This window comes from Talpa occidentalis, unplaced genomic scaffold (assembly GCF_014898055.3).
Source record: "Talpa occidentalis isolate TD23 unplaced genomic scaffold, MPIMG_talOcc4v2.1 talOcc4.17, whole genome shotgun sequence".
NCBI classification, from domain to species: domain Eukaryota; kingdom Metazoa; phylum Chordata; class Mammalia; order Eulipotyphla; family Talpidae; genus Talpa; species Talpa occidentalis.
Genome location: NW_023601754.1, coordinates 22,059,092 through 22,073,949, shown reverse-complemented (window position 1 = coordinate 22,073,949; position 14,858 = coordinate 22,059,092). Strand labels below are relative to the sequence as shown.

General features: G+C 44.8%; 1 protein-coding gene across 2 annotated transcripts in view; it reads right to left on the bottom strand.

Moving 5' to 3' along the window:
- Positions 1-4,206: 4,206 nt before the first annotated feature.
- The window catches only part of N4BP1 (NEDD4 binding protein 1), a 43,227-nt gene continuing 32,575 nt past the window's right edge, over positions 4,207-14,858 (bottom strand). For both annotated transcript variants that reach the window (XM_037516299.1, XM_054697049.1), the window contains exons 3-7: positions 13,605-13,735; positions 11,204-11,300; positions 8,282-8,389; positions 6,082-6,189; positions 4,207-4,980 (exon numbers count right to left, since the gene is read on the bottom strand). In XM_037516299.1, coding sequence (XP_037372196.1) covers positions 4,623-4,980; positions 6,082-6,189; positions 8,282-8,389; positions 11,204-11,300; positions 13,605-13,735 — 802 coding nt within the window. In that variant the 3' untranslated portion in view covers positions 4,207-4,622. The remainder of the gene's footprint in view (positions 4,981-6,081; positions 6,190-8,281; positions 8,390-11,203; positions 11,301-13,604; positions 13,736-14,858) is intronic.

Sequence of the window (14,858 nt, the reverse complement as noted above, 5' to 3'; positions counted from 1 at the left end):
TTATTTATACAAGCACTGGGTACAGTCAGAAGCATGGGAGGGTGAGAGAATTCACCAGAGCCAGAGCGGGGAACAGAACAGGCAGACTGACGAAATACACGGCTGAGGGGAGCAGCAGGCGGCAGGAGAGGTCTGTGTGCCATGTGGGACCCTCGCCAGGAGCTGGGGATCAAACTGGCGCTGCAGAGGCTGCAGGAAGCTTCGCAGCCCAGCTCTCAACCACTGCACCACCGGGGAGGCCCTGAAACTGGATTCTAAAGGTCTTGTTGGCCATCAGACACCGCAGTCAAAAAGGCACTGTCTTCTAGTTCAATTAAGCAGACGTTTATTGAGCACCTATTAAGTGCAAGGCACTGTGCTAGGTGCCATGGAAAATACAAAGAGTGAACACAGACGGTCCCTGCCCGCGAGGAGCTCACAGTCTAGAAAGGGAGGTAAGACACAGTACACGTTCAGCTGCAGTGACACCAGCCAGCGTGGTAGGTGCCAAAAGCAAGACACAAGTGCTGTGGGGGCACAGAATACTACGGGGGTTGCTTCTGGTCAGAAGCATCGGTACAAAGAAGATTCAGGGATGGGCCTCTGAAGGGGAAGCCATTTGGGAGAAGGACATTTCTAGCAGAGAGGAGGGGCATTTGGAGGCAGGAACCCACAGGTAACTGTGGGAATTGTGAGGTTGCAGTGAGTGCCTAGGGAGAGCTATACAAAGTGGACTAGTAAGTATGGCCGGGAGGTGAAGAGCCAATACTAAACTCAGGGAGTCTGAACTTGATACTCTGGCCACTGGACATCACTGGATGGGGAAGAAGGGTGACCAGCAACGCGCTTTTGGTAGATAAATCTAGCAGTGCCGTGTGGTCTGGAAGGGAGGAGAGCTGAGTGGTGCGATGACTGGTCAGGAGCTGACACCCGCATGAAGGCCATGAGAACATGACAAGTGGGTGACATTAAGACAAGGATAGGGTGATGAAGGGACGCATGGCATGGCAGGGTGGGGAAGGAGATCGAGGAACAGATGCATATTATGGGTCTGGGGAGTGGTTTAAGGATGTCACAGGTTGTCTGGATAGAGCTGGATACACACCCCTGAAGGGCAGGGCCAGAGGTGGGCATCATAATCACTGCAAAGAAGGAACAGTAGGACTTAGAGTGATCCCTAAGGGTGAACAGCCACCTGCAAGGGACGCACCCAGGGAGCATGCTGAACTTACAGATTTCCACGCTTTACTTCAGAGCTACTGAATAGATGCCTCTGGGGGTAGTGCCCAGTAAGCTGCATTTTCCATAACAGCTGCCCCACCATTGAGTCCCAGAGCTGGTACAGTTTGAGAACCACCTGTGGAGAAAGTCTGCCAAGGACAAGTCTAAGAAAATAGAGCAAGGCCATTTAGGAGTAAGGGAAATCCTGGAAAATATGGTCAATGATGTCAAATGCTATGCTCAATGAGTGTGGATGCCACTCTGACAGGTTGAGAAGAGGCCTCTGAATTCAGTCAGTGGCCCCGACCACTTCTCCCAGACCATTTCTATGTGGTGGCATCAAGGTCAAATTTGCAAGCTGAGAAGTGAAGGCTGGAGAGGTAAGGGGAAGTAGCAATGGACAGAGATGATTCTTAAGGGAAATCAGGTTATTTTATCTTAATATAAAGGATCTGAAATATGTGAGGGGTGGTGGGGAGGTAGATAATGAATTCGAGTGAGTCAGAACAACTGACAACTACATGAGAAGATGAAAGAGACTCAGGACAAAAGGAGGACAGCTGAGGACATGGAGGTGCTGGCAGTGGACACGGAACATGAATTCCCAAAGGAAGGCCACAGTGTGGAGGTATGTGGGAGGCAGGTTGGGAGAATGGTGCCAAGCCCATCCTCAGTGGGCCCAGTGCCTGGGGTCATATCCCAGGGCGGGGGAGGGGCAGAGGTAGGGTGCTAAGGGCATCACGGAGAGCAAGGCTTCTATATGTGGATCCTGTTCCACAAGTGCCACAAGATGACTAAGCAAGCAAGACCCCATCCTCCTCTCACTGACACCAAGGCTGCAACAGGCCCGAGTCCCTGGCAACATGGTCAAGCCTGACAGGAAATGCTGACCCCAAATGCCTGAGATGAAGTCTAGCGTGCAAACTGCAGGGCCTCAAACACAGGCTGCCTGACAGAAAGGTCCAACAGGGCTGGGGAATCACGTAGGCCCAGGAACCACGTGGCACCACCACCTGACCTATCCTTAAAGCCTGGGAGGCCTCTCTGAGACCTGAGGCCAGTCTACTGACTGAGGATGGCGTCCTCTGTCCTTCCACAGCAACGCCACGAAACGAAGGACACAGAGCCACTCTACACCAAAGCCTGAAGGTGTCACAAAATGAGATGGCGTTGCTGCTGACACGCCCAAAGCAGCACTTCAGAAATCTACCACGGGAGGCAGAGACATCTCTACCTCCATCAAAAGTCAACAGAGATGTTCTACCACCACCAAGACATTCCTATGTAGCATCGACACTGAGCCAACTTTTAAGAGGCTGAGAACAGGTAATGACCTTTTTCTACTGGTTTGAAAATTTTGTTTCTAAATATTAACAAAACTTGATGGATTTCAGAAAGAATGGTGAATTATATTTCATGTTTGCTTCATTATGTTTCTCAAGGTAACTAACTAATGCTTTTCTGTATATCCCCGCCCCCTCAGTCTCCTGTATCCTTCCTTCCCACACCTGAGAAAGGACGGGGGGGGCAGGGAGCTCAGAAACAATACTAAAAACAGAGGCTTACCTAACTCAATGGTCAAAGGTCAGGTCACTTCCAGGTAGCCTAAGAAACTCCTGACCCTGGGCCAGCAGCTCCCTCTGGCATCAGCAAAGGCTCAGCTCCTACAGGAAGTCCTGGGGCTAACCCTTGGCAGTCAAGGTCCTTCTCTGAAACAGGAGAAATAGCGGATTGGCAAGGCTGCCGGGCCAATCCCTGACCTGGAAGGTCCGATGGCCCAGCCATCGCGTCTCTGCTGTTTTTCAAAACCACCTCTTCCGAAGCTGAAGCACAAGGGGCTGCGACTGAGTCACTTCCTGGCCCACCTCAAGTCTTCCACCTCCAATCCACAGCTGGATGACACGGGCAACCTGCCCCAAACCAAGAGCTGACAACCAGTTCCACATCAGGACGCATCTTAAAGGTGTCCAAAAGAAAACATGACTCAACTACAAGCCTGACCACCCGGAGGACTCTGGATTCACCCTGATGACCTCAGGACTCTAACATACCTGGAGGGAGTGGCAGGGAGAGCTACTCAGCTATGCTTGTGGCCAGCAAAGTCCCCTCACCACCAAGAACAAGCCAGCACTGAGTCCTCAGCAGCTGGTCCTGGGGCCAGGAGACACAATCCACAGGGCGGATGTGAGAGTGACCGTGAGCATCCTGGGGAGAGAACAGGTAGAAAATGCAAAGCCCTTTGAAGGTCCAGAGAATAGTAAAGAAGTTAAGAATTACTTTGAAAAAGAACGTCACTGACACAAAAATTGGGCAACACTGAAAACAGACAATATTAAGATATCAATTCTGAGACTCACAGAGAGCTGCTTAGGAGGATACTAAAGAGATAAACAGGAAAAAATAAATACAAGGGCTTGGGGCCCCCATGGAAGCTACTAATGCTATTTATTGGCTTGGGTCATTCTTGAGAATAGAAAACCTTTTTTTTGGCAAAGCTGCACAAACTTCACATGGGGATTTTCACAATAATGGGGCTCTTCATTACACTCCCTCATACCCCATTATTATCTCCAGAAGCTAAGTCAGGACTTCTAGAGTCAGGTCAAAATATCGAGGCCTCAGTGAGGGTGTCAGAACACTGGGCAAGGGTCTGGCCCTGTGTGCTCATGCCACAGCCTGGATGTGGGCATGGCTGAGTGTTAACACTGAGCCTCAGTTCCCCCTCCTGCAGGTGACAGGGAAGAAGGGTTGTATTATATCAGCTCTGAAGTTTCTCCTGACCCTGACGCTCTGAGTCCTACTTTGCCCTGGTCCTTAACAGTGGCCGGGCACACGATGCCATCTAGTGGCACCACTTGTCCACTCTCACAAATGGCTCCAGGGAAAGATCTCCAGGAGCAAAAACCAATTCCTTAAAGACTCTTAACTCCAAGGGTGAGGGCAGAGGAGGCTGGTAGGGTGAGCACACTTCATGTTAGTGGACATGACATAGTCATCTCAAGAAAATATACTTTAAGAGGTCTTGCTTTCCCTAAGAAAGCGACTCTTTTTTTTTTTTTTTATTTAGAAAGGCTAATCAGAGCCATTTGTCAATATTTCAGATTTAAGGAAAATAGTTTAAAAAACATAAAAATGTAAATACACTCAAGAGTAACTGCTATTAAACAGTTCTGAACAGGCAGAAAATGTAGACTTTCCTTTTACAGAAAATGTTAAATCTGTAATAGCAGCATAATTTATATATAGAAAAAAGCTGGTTTTGAAAACCCAGATTTTTTAATACACAAAAACATTTTTTCCCCTATACACAACAGCATTTCCACTGGGAAATCCGTTTCTTCACATTATGTTACTTCTTGCTGTCACACACAGATACCAGCTCAAGCGTGACCTCCAGCCCTGAACTCCGCTCCCGACAGCCTTCAATCCAACACCATGGCGGAGAGTGCGTTCAGGTCTTTCATGTATGGATGGGCCACCAAGATCTGGTCGATTTTCAGTCTTTGCTCAGAGTCAGGGAAGATCTTCAGAAGGGCATCCCTCAGCTCGCTGGTTTCCGCAGAAGACCTTTGTGCTGGCATGGGCAGATTCTGCTGGATACTGGGAAGGCTCGACAGAAGAGGGAAGTGGGGCGGCTGAGGAAGCCAGTGGCTGGGTGGGGTGCCCTGAACACGGGCGGGAGGCTGGTGGCTGGTGCCGGCTGCCTGGGCACCAGGGACTCTAAAGCTGGGGTCAAACATGCCCACACTTGGCAGGGCATTGAGCAGCGGCTGCATATCTCTGTGGATGTAAGCAAAACCTGGTGAGTTGGCTTATAAGGTAAACTTGAAACCCTTCTGAAATATCTGCTGCTGACTTTGAGGCTCAAGACGCTGCTGCCTGGCTTCTGAAGGCAAGAGCGAGGACTCCAGTTCGAGTAGGATGACACTGATACATCTCCAGGCTGGCGGTGGCAGGGGTGATAGCTCTTTGTGAGCTAGTCTACCCACCCAGACCTGTGCTAGGAGTTCGTTCAGTCGTTTGGCTCTAAATCAGGTGGCACCAGAATCGCTTGGGAGCTTTCAAAAGATATAGATAGCAGGGCTCTCTTCTGGAGATAGCGATTCTGTGTGGGCTTGATAGCACTTGGAAAAAGGGACCTCCTCTGAGCAGAGGTCCAACTCATGGATTCTTCCTTCCTGCCAGGTCTGAGTGAGGTATTGGCACCCACAACTTGTATGCTCGTGTGTGTGTGTGTGTGTGTGTGTGTGTCTGTGTGTGTGCAAGCGTGCGCACGCACGTGTATAGGGCATCTGTTCATTAAAAAGCCTCCCACCTGATTTCTGGCTTACAGTTGAGAAACGGGACTGACTGAACACTTTCCCACTTCAACTGAAAAGTTAGTCCCTTATGAGGGGAGTTACTACTAACTTCGTAGTCAACTAGTTAGCACCTTTGTAAAGAGCACTCGGTGAAGGGAAAAAATAGGCAGGATCGACCCCACGGCCAGGCTGCAGAGGCTGTGAAAGGAGCCAAAGAACACACCTTCTATGAAGTGGCGGCCTGGGGGTCGGGCCTTGATGCTTGCACACAGGCCTCAGGAATTAAAAGCTCGACAAAGGATTTCCAAATTAAGATGCTTGGGTAAAAGAGATTTACTGACAGCCAGCAGGTGTTAAAAGTGGCTGCAATTCTCTTGCTATGCGTAAGAAGCAGGACCTCTGGTTTTTGGGGGAGGGGGGTGTCTGCATTCTTAGTTTCTGCATATATTACACCAGGACTAACCTAAGGCAATTTTAAAAAATGTCATTTCTAGTCTTCAGAGACAGTACTTGCACTAAAACCCAAAGAACTTTATTGAAGTGAACTTGTAAATACAAGACAATCTGAGAAAGGAAATACCTAAGGAAGCCTTCCTTCCGAAGGAATTCTTCTAGTCGAGGACCACTTCTTCCCAGAGGATCATCAGGAACCATAAATATGTCCCCCACGAAGGTATACTGAAGCAATCTACAATAAAGAATAATTAACAATGCTGGAGAAAACACTACACTTTTCTTGCTGCAGGAAATAAGAGTGGGTCTCAAAGTCGCCACCCAATTCCAATCAGTAGTCGCCTAATAAGACTATTTAGTTACCTGAAGAAAAAAAGAAACGTACCCAAATTATACCATTTAAACTTCTCTTTTGAATACAAATACAACAGAGTATAAGGCACATTTCTGTTGGCTCTTTGCCCTGAGCTCATTGTATTTAGTAGCTAGTATCTGTAGTAGCTAGTACCAGAAACTTTTATCAGTTGGCCTCATATTTCTTAGCAAGACTTTCAGAGATTTAATCTGGGCTTGGGAAGCAGTTTCTCTTAATATAACTCTCAATGTACTCTGAAAAGTAAGATTTAAAGACTGTCAGCTTCGGTTTTAACAAGTGTTCAACAAAGGTTTATTTCTGAATAAATGTGTATACAGTTAAACCCATTGAAGATAACTTTAAAAAATAAAAAAGGAAAGCAATGAAGAAAGAACATCTGCGGTCACTTGGACTGATCAAGTGACTGGGAAAGTCTGGGAAAAATGAACAAAAAATGTCCACACCCCTGCATTTGGTGTGCAGACTTTGGTTTCTGTCTTACTTTGTGAATTCTGAAAGCACCAGGCTGGTGTGTGAACATGAGCCTTGAATGCATTTACACCTTCCCTGTGTACACAGATACTAGCTTCTAAATACAATGAGCTCAGGGCAAAGAGCCAACAGAAATGTGCCCTAGAATATTAATGGCTTTTTAACTGTGCCCAGCAGGTCAAAGACCAGATCTCAATTCAGCTATTAATAATAGTCTTTTAAATAGCATATGGGTCAAAATGTACCTAGTAATTAACTCTCACCTGGGCATTTACAGCAAATAATCAGTTTCTAAAATCCTCCAGTGATTTTGAAAAATCTAAATATAGGGACTCCCCGGTGGCGCAGTGGGTTGAGCTCAGTGCTGTAAAGCTGTCTGCAGCCTCTGCAGTGAGGGTTCTATTGCCAGCTGGCCAGGGAGATACCCACATGGTGTGGCAGACCTCTTCTGTCTCACCCACTGCTCCCCTCAGCAGTGTATTCAGTCAGTCTACCTGTTCTGCTCCCCACTCTGTCTCTGGTGAATCCTCTCACCCTCCCATGCCTCTGGCCTGTACCCCAGTTCTTGTATAAAAATAAATAAATCTTTTTTTTAAAAAAAGAAAGATATAAATATCACACACAGGGTAGCTGTGAAGCTCAATAGAGGTCAATATCTAGCTACATGCAGGCTGTTATATGTTCATTTATGATTTGTGACACACACGCCTCACCCCTGGCACTACCATAGATGACTGCCTTTTGTTTTAAGCTTTAATTGGTCAGATGATACCTGTTAAAAAAAAAAGTCCAAAAAGCCAGTGTTCACTGATTTTAAGGCAGTTTTCAGTAGTTGGGACATATTAGAGGATCATTACAAATAAAAAACTTAAAACAGTGAATGCTAAACTAGACTTTGCTGATTTGGGTGATATTCAAAGGTTTTCAATATAATTATATCATGACAAAACTGCTCAATGAAAACATACATATTACTGAAAACATAGAAATACTTTCCCTTCTCTCAAGAAGTAAAAAAGTCCAATGGCATCTTGCTGGAATCAGTTGTCATTAAACAGAACCTTCATCGCTCATAGTTGAGCGAAGTAGGGAGGCTGGATGATCTGCCAAAGTCTCCCTGGGCATCAGGGTAAAGGCTAAGTTAGAAAGAAGGCCACTTCTGCTGCATCACAGTTAATGGAGTGCTAACCATGGCATAAAGATGTGCCCCCTGCCTCCTACTGAGGAACACTGATCCCTTAGAAGCACCACAGACACCCCAGCACACCCACACATCACTCACTGGGGCCTTGCTGTTTTGTGCTGGGTTCTCGCACTTACCTAGAGGAGCCAGCTATCCGATAATCTGGCAGCACACTATATGGTCCCCTATATTGCTTTCTGTGGGGCCAAATGATGTAAACACAAAACAAGTGCAGTGCAAGCAAAACTGAAGAATAAACAACAAAAAAATTCTGACCAAAGACAAAGAAAATATTACCTTTTCGTAATAATTTCTCTCCAAGAGACTGACTCAGTCACAAATTCTCTGAAGTTATCATTTGTTACAATGATGCCACCAGTTTTGTCCGCTAAGTGTAGCAGAAACCTACAGTAATATAAGAAAGGTTAAAATGGGCAAGCAGATATGCTTGGCTTAAAGCAGCTGTGTTGTAAGAAAACAAAAGGACTTCCCCTTGACAGGAAAATCACAAAGAATTTAACCAAGGCTGGGGAGCAGAAAAGTCAGGGCCTATCAGTGAAGATTAATCTGAAATACTGAAATTATTAGAGTGGCTATAAATGAAGCCTGGTTTTCAAAAAATCTAATTATCTCTCTCTCTCTCTTTTTAAAGCACTCTCAACCACTTTTCTAAAAGAATATACCATGATCAGTGGTAATAAGATAATGTATGAGGACTAGAGCAGAGAAGGGATTCAAGATGACAAGCCCAGGAATCATCATGCAGTTCAGCTGCTAAGCTGCTGGGCTTTAGGTCTATGATTAGCTGCTTGGTACAGTCAACTTTGCAATTGTTTCCAAAAAATTCATAGGTTCACATTTTCTATTCTGACTTAACAGCAGTCTAGAACTGTCATTGTCTACCCAAGTTAAAGGACACAGATTAAACATTAAGAAGATTTTTATTTCATTGCTGGAGATTATTCACATTTGAACCCTCTTATAAAGAGAGATTTGTGGGGAAAACATGAAACACATCTCTGAGTCAGGATGACCACTTTCATCTAAGGCAATGCAGACAAAGATAATGAAATAATAAATTAAGAGAATGACTGGAATTAAGCTGCAAACAACTACCTTTATTAGTAGTAATTAGTACTGAAAGGGGATCAAAAAACCATGCCTTATTAATTTCAGAGATCTTAGAAAACCTCGGAGAGTAAGAATGATTTAGCTCTTTTAATTTATTAATGATACTTTATAAATTATGTCTAACTGGCATGAATTGTTAGTAGTATTGTTGCCCAGAGGTATAAACAAAAACAGGTGTAAAGCTTCTGAGTGCATGTACAATGAATAAGGACATATATTTCTGTCTGCTAAAACCCAGAGAATTTAGCAAAAGCTTAGTCTTCATACCGGTACATGGGTTCAAATTCTGCTGGAGAACAGAACTGTAGTGTTAATGGATCTGAAGGTTCTTCATGAGTCCAGTGGCCCAAGTGACCTTTCTCCCTACATACTCCAGGGTCCCTACCCCATGACCACAGGGCTGGGGCAGGTGATGCCCACCACCTCAGTCTCCCAGCACTTTCCCACCCATGCCCCAGCCCAAGCTGCTTCTTCAGATCTAGCCCTCATGCATTACCTTTTTTCCACTGATGGGGACTCTCCCACCAACCTGGGGAAGGGGAAGGGGTTGTCAAAGAAAAAGCACTCTGGACCTTTTGTTGGGTGGTTGTTTACTATCATTCATTCATCCCAAGACCATCCCTCCAGCCAGCACCTTTCTCGCTCACACATCTGACTATCGGTCACAAGCTTGCATTACAGGCTAAAAAAATACTGTCTTCGATGTGGGGAAGTATTCTGGTGGAATGTTGGGCTGTCAGTCAGAACAAAATAAGGAGGGGACTACAGGACAGGAAAGGAGCAGCAGCCACCACTTTAGTCCCCCCATAGTAAGAGACTGGCCAACATTCACATCATTAATAGGTGGATTTTGAAAACTTGTTCTCCAGCAATTGGTCAAGTCTGGAACCTTCTTATTTAACTACAGCAAAATTCCTTTATGTTACCTATTTGTATGCCTTCTCTGGATCTCCTCAGGGCAAGTGTGGCAGATCATGTGTATCCCCAGAACCTGGCTCTGGGCATTAGAGTCAACTGATACTGAGTAAGGCCTTGTAAAAGGTGCAGATTAAAGCCTGTTGCTGTAGATGCACCAGCAACTAAAAAATGAAGCTTATTCCTATCATCCTAGGGTCAATTGAGACCATCTGCTATTATGTGGAAGAAATACTGAGGGCTCAGACATTACAATGACAAACAAGTCATTGGTCAAAAATAACCAGGAGATGTTTAAAAATCACTCATGATGGGGAGGTGAATTGGTACAACCATTACAGAAAGTAATCTGGATTTACCTTAAAAAACTATAACTGGAAATATTGTAAGACCTGGCAACCCTTCTCTTGGGCATATACCAAAGAATATGAAACCATCAACAAAAAACCTCCCATGTTCTACAATGTTCATAGCAGCATTATTTACAAGAGCTAGGACATGGAAGTAGCCTAAATACCCATCAATGGACAACTGGATCAAGAAGATGTGATGGATACACACCATGAAGTGTTATATTTCCATAAGAAATGAAATACTGCCATTTTGAACATAAAATGCAGGAAATTTAAGAGAATTATATATAGCAAAGTAAGCCAGAACAATAAAACAAATACTGGACATTCATATGGATAATGTACAACTAGTGGACATTAATAAATATCCTGAGGGCTCTGAGGTTAAGGGGGGAAGGAAGGAAATGAGGGAGGGGGCACAAGGAATGATGGGGGGGAATATAAAGGGTAGGAAATTTTATAGTGTTTGCTTTCCTAATCTGTTAAATGTTTGTAAAACAAAACAAAACAACAAAATCACTCATAGGTACCCCAAAAGACTACAATGCAGTCTCTGCTTTTACTTAAAGATTATCATTCATTAAAACAAAACAAACTACTAAATTCTAATCCAATAGCTTTGTTTGCAACATTCCTAAACCCATCCAGCAAAGACCAGAGTATATAACTTCAATGACCATAAATATCAAAATCTTTACCCCTTAATCGAGTGGGTCCTTTAAGATTGTGATCTAGAGGCACAGATCAACTACACACTGAGCAGGTGGTTGGCCTCTCAACACCCCGCACCCACCTTAGAAAGGAAAATGGCCTTTCATACCTGTCATCATGAGAAGCAATTCTCTCTCCAAAGACCATGCGTGCAGGAGTTAAAGATAATATTCCAAGTTCCTGGAGCTGAGTTAAGAAGTGCTGTTCTGTTTGTGGAATAAGTTGAATACACATTCAGAAAAAGGTCATCTTAAATAAAGTAAATAAATGTATTCCCAATTGTTTCACTGGGAGAGTTGTGGAAAGCTCTACTGCTGTATTGACTCAACCAGACTCAATTTTACTAACTCAGTGGGATGGAAAAAAAAAAAAAAAAAAAAAATCAAGGCACATACTAAGGCAAATGCAATGCAAAAACTGACTTCAGCTTATTTTTTTAAGATAATAAAGTTCAACTCATTTGCTTCTTAAATTAATAAGAGCAGCCATAAATCTACATTTAATGAACCCTGCTATAAACCAGTCACATCTACAAGCAGTAGAGGACAAAGAGAGTGATGACAGAGTCCCAAGACAGGGGCCACCCTGGTGGCGCAAGAGATTAAGCCTCAGCACTATGAAGCTGTCAGCAATCACTGCAGCACGAGTTCAATCCCTGGCCAGGGAGGTGACCCACATGGCACAGCAGACCTCTCCTGTCTTACCCGCTGCTCCCCTCAGCAGTGTATTTCAGTAGATCTGCCTCTTCTGCTCCCCACTCTGTCTCTGATGAATCCTCTCACCACCCTGCACCTCTGGCCTGTACCCCAGTTCTTGTATGCATAAACAAATAAAATATTTTTTTAAAAAAGAGTCCCAAGGGGCCTCCCCTGTTGGCACAGGCAGTTAAGTGCCGCGATGTGAAGCTGTCCGCAGCCTCTGCAGCGCGGGTTCGATCCCCGCTGCCAGCGAGGGTCCCACATGGTGAGCAGACCTCTCCTGCCTCACCCGCTGCTCCCCTCAGCAGTGTATGTCGTCAGTCTGCCTGTTCTGTTCCCCGCTCTGTCTCTGGTGGATCCTCTCACCCTCCCATACATCTGGCCTGTACCCCAGTTCTTGTATAAATAAATAAATCTTAAAAAAAAAAAGAGTCCCAAGGCAGAGGTGGGAGCAGGGCACAATGGTAGCAGTAGTGCAGTGGGGGGACAAGCCATGCTGCCCTGATCCCAAGAAGGGTCTGCTCTGCCCGATTCCTGTAAAAGTCTGTAAGTCTGTAAAAATCTCCCTCTGGCCTCCCTGGTGGCGCAGCGGGTTAAGTGCAGCGCTGTGGAGCTGTCCGCAGCCTCTGCAGCATGGGTTTGATTCCCGGAAGGCCAGAGAGATACCCACATGGTGCGGCAGACGTCTCTCTCCTGCCACGCCCGCTGCTCCCCTCAGCAGTGCTTTCGGTCTGTCTGCCTGTTCTGCTCCCCACTCTGTCTCTGGAGAATCCTCTCACCCTCCTGCGCCTCTGCCCTATACCCCAGCTCTTGTATAAATAAAAAAAATCTTTAAAAAAAAAATCTGGTTGGCATGCTATTTAACCTCTGTCACTTAGCTGTGGACATATTTATTAATTTTCATGGGGTGGGTCATGACAAAGGAGAAAGGAGGACCAAAGGCACATCTTAGTAAACCAGTAATATGCAAAAAGTAACGAGCTCCACTTTAGATCCCCCACAGTACCCACCGCTGACCTAAGCTCAAACGGTGCTTTACTGTCCTCGAGGTCACAACACATTAGCCAACATGATCCAATAGCCAAAACAACTACAAAATTGGGGCATCTACCTCACTCCTTGAGAACTGCTCTTGGGACAAATACGCTGTCCAAAATTGAGGGCGGCTGAGATACCGGGAATTGTGTGATACCATTTCCACCTCTGAAGTGATTAAGTTTTATTTCCCCTTTAGTGTGCGGGGTGGGTGCTGTGCTTGCCCTTCCTCTCCCTTTCCCCTTTATTTCTAGATCTCACTGGTACGTTAAGCAGCCTGGAATAGCCCTTTCACTTCTCTTCCTGTCATGACCCAGGAAACAAACCTTAAGTTTCTCTGGCATACTTTATTATTCATGTGTGGCCTGCAAGGCCGTATGATGAACAGAAAGGACTTACATTAAGTTATTCAAAAGTCCATCCAGTGATACTCTATTTAGGATTACAAGTTTATCAAGGAACCATTTCCAAAAATAATACTTAAAAGGCAGAAACCTAGGCCAATAGAAAGACATACGTAGTTTACTTTTTAGAAAAGCAAAGAAAATTTTTATGATATCTAATGAATTCTAACATAACTTTCATATGCCCCAAATGGTTTATTAGGCTGCAACACTCTTTTCAATTAATATTTTACTGGGAGTAAAGGATTTAGTCTTGTTTTTGAAACTGCTGTCTATGGCATATGGCCTATTCTAAGTGCATTTTGCAATTAATTGCAATTACTTTGCAATTAAACATCTTATTAGAAATCCAAAAACAATCAGTTTGCCTCACCTGTGACATTAGGATCACGTCTTGTTCTCCACTGTGGGACAAATACAGTGATGTTTCTGTTGCCAAGCTTCCAAAAATATTCAACCGCAATTGCAATTCCACGACAAGAAAAGAACTTTTTCAGACCATGTCTATCAAAAAAAAGGTACAATTTATTTCAGTTTAAAGCATGTGGAAGCAAGTTTAACCATGAAAAGGTACAAAGGTATAAACTCCATATACGACAAAACATCAAAATTCCCTTTCATATTCTACATTTTTTGACATTAAGTCACACAGTTTGCTACTTTGCAAAGCCAAAACAGAACCCCTTGTAGACGTGATTCTTAATAGCTTGACGACTTTTCTCGTATCGTTTGCTAACTTGATTGCAGCTACAGTAGAAGGCACTTAGAGCTTCCAGTTAATGTTTGTTTATCACATTTTTCATTGCTGTTTTCATACCTGAAAAGTCTATTCTAAAGAACCCTTCTTGGTCGCAAGCCTCTCAGAACGAAGTTTGTTGCTGAGGTAGAAGCGCTGTGCTCCTGGCTACCCCATCACATGGTCCTCACACCACAACCTTAAGGCATCTGGCTCCAAGAGGGCTCACCCCTTTCCTGGCAAACTGAGAAACCTACTCAGTTCTTAGCTTCCAGGAAACAAGATGAGGGCAAGACTCAAATGAAACTGCTGGGAGCCATGATAGGTGATTTTGCTTAAGGAAGCACAAAGGAGGGTTGGGAGCATACAGACAAGCAACAGCACAGAATACAAGGCAGCATGCTTCTGCTGTAAAGGCCCAGATGAGCTATCCAGGCCACCCAGTCTCTGCTGCACCACTGAACTTGCCAACTGTACATGAGTGAGTGTGGCTGTGTTCCATATTAACAAAATCAGATGGTGGCCAGATTTGGCCCAGTTTATAACTCCTGGTGCAGATTGAAAAAGGGGCCCCACCTAAAAATCTAATGTCTATTCTCAAAAGAGAGGAGGGACTACTTAAAACATTCTCGAGCAGTTAAATGGAGAATTTTTTTAAAAAATGTATCTGTTGGCCTCCCTGATGATGCAGGGGTTTAAAGTCTCAGAGCTATGAAGCTATGACCAGCCACTGTGGCATGAGTTCAATCCTCTGCCAGGGAGCTGACCCACATGGCACAGCAGACCTCTTTGACTTGCCTGCTGCTCCCTTCAGCAGTGTATTTCATTAGATCTGTCTGTTCTGCTCCCCACTCTCTCTGGTGAATCCTCTCACCACCACCGCCCCCCACC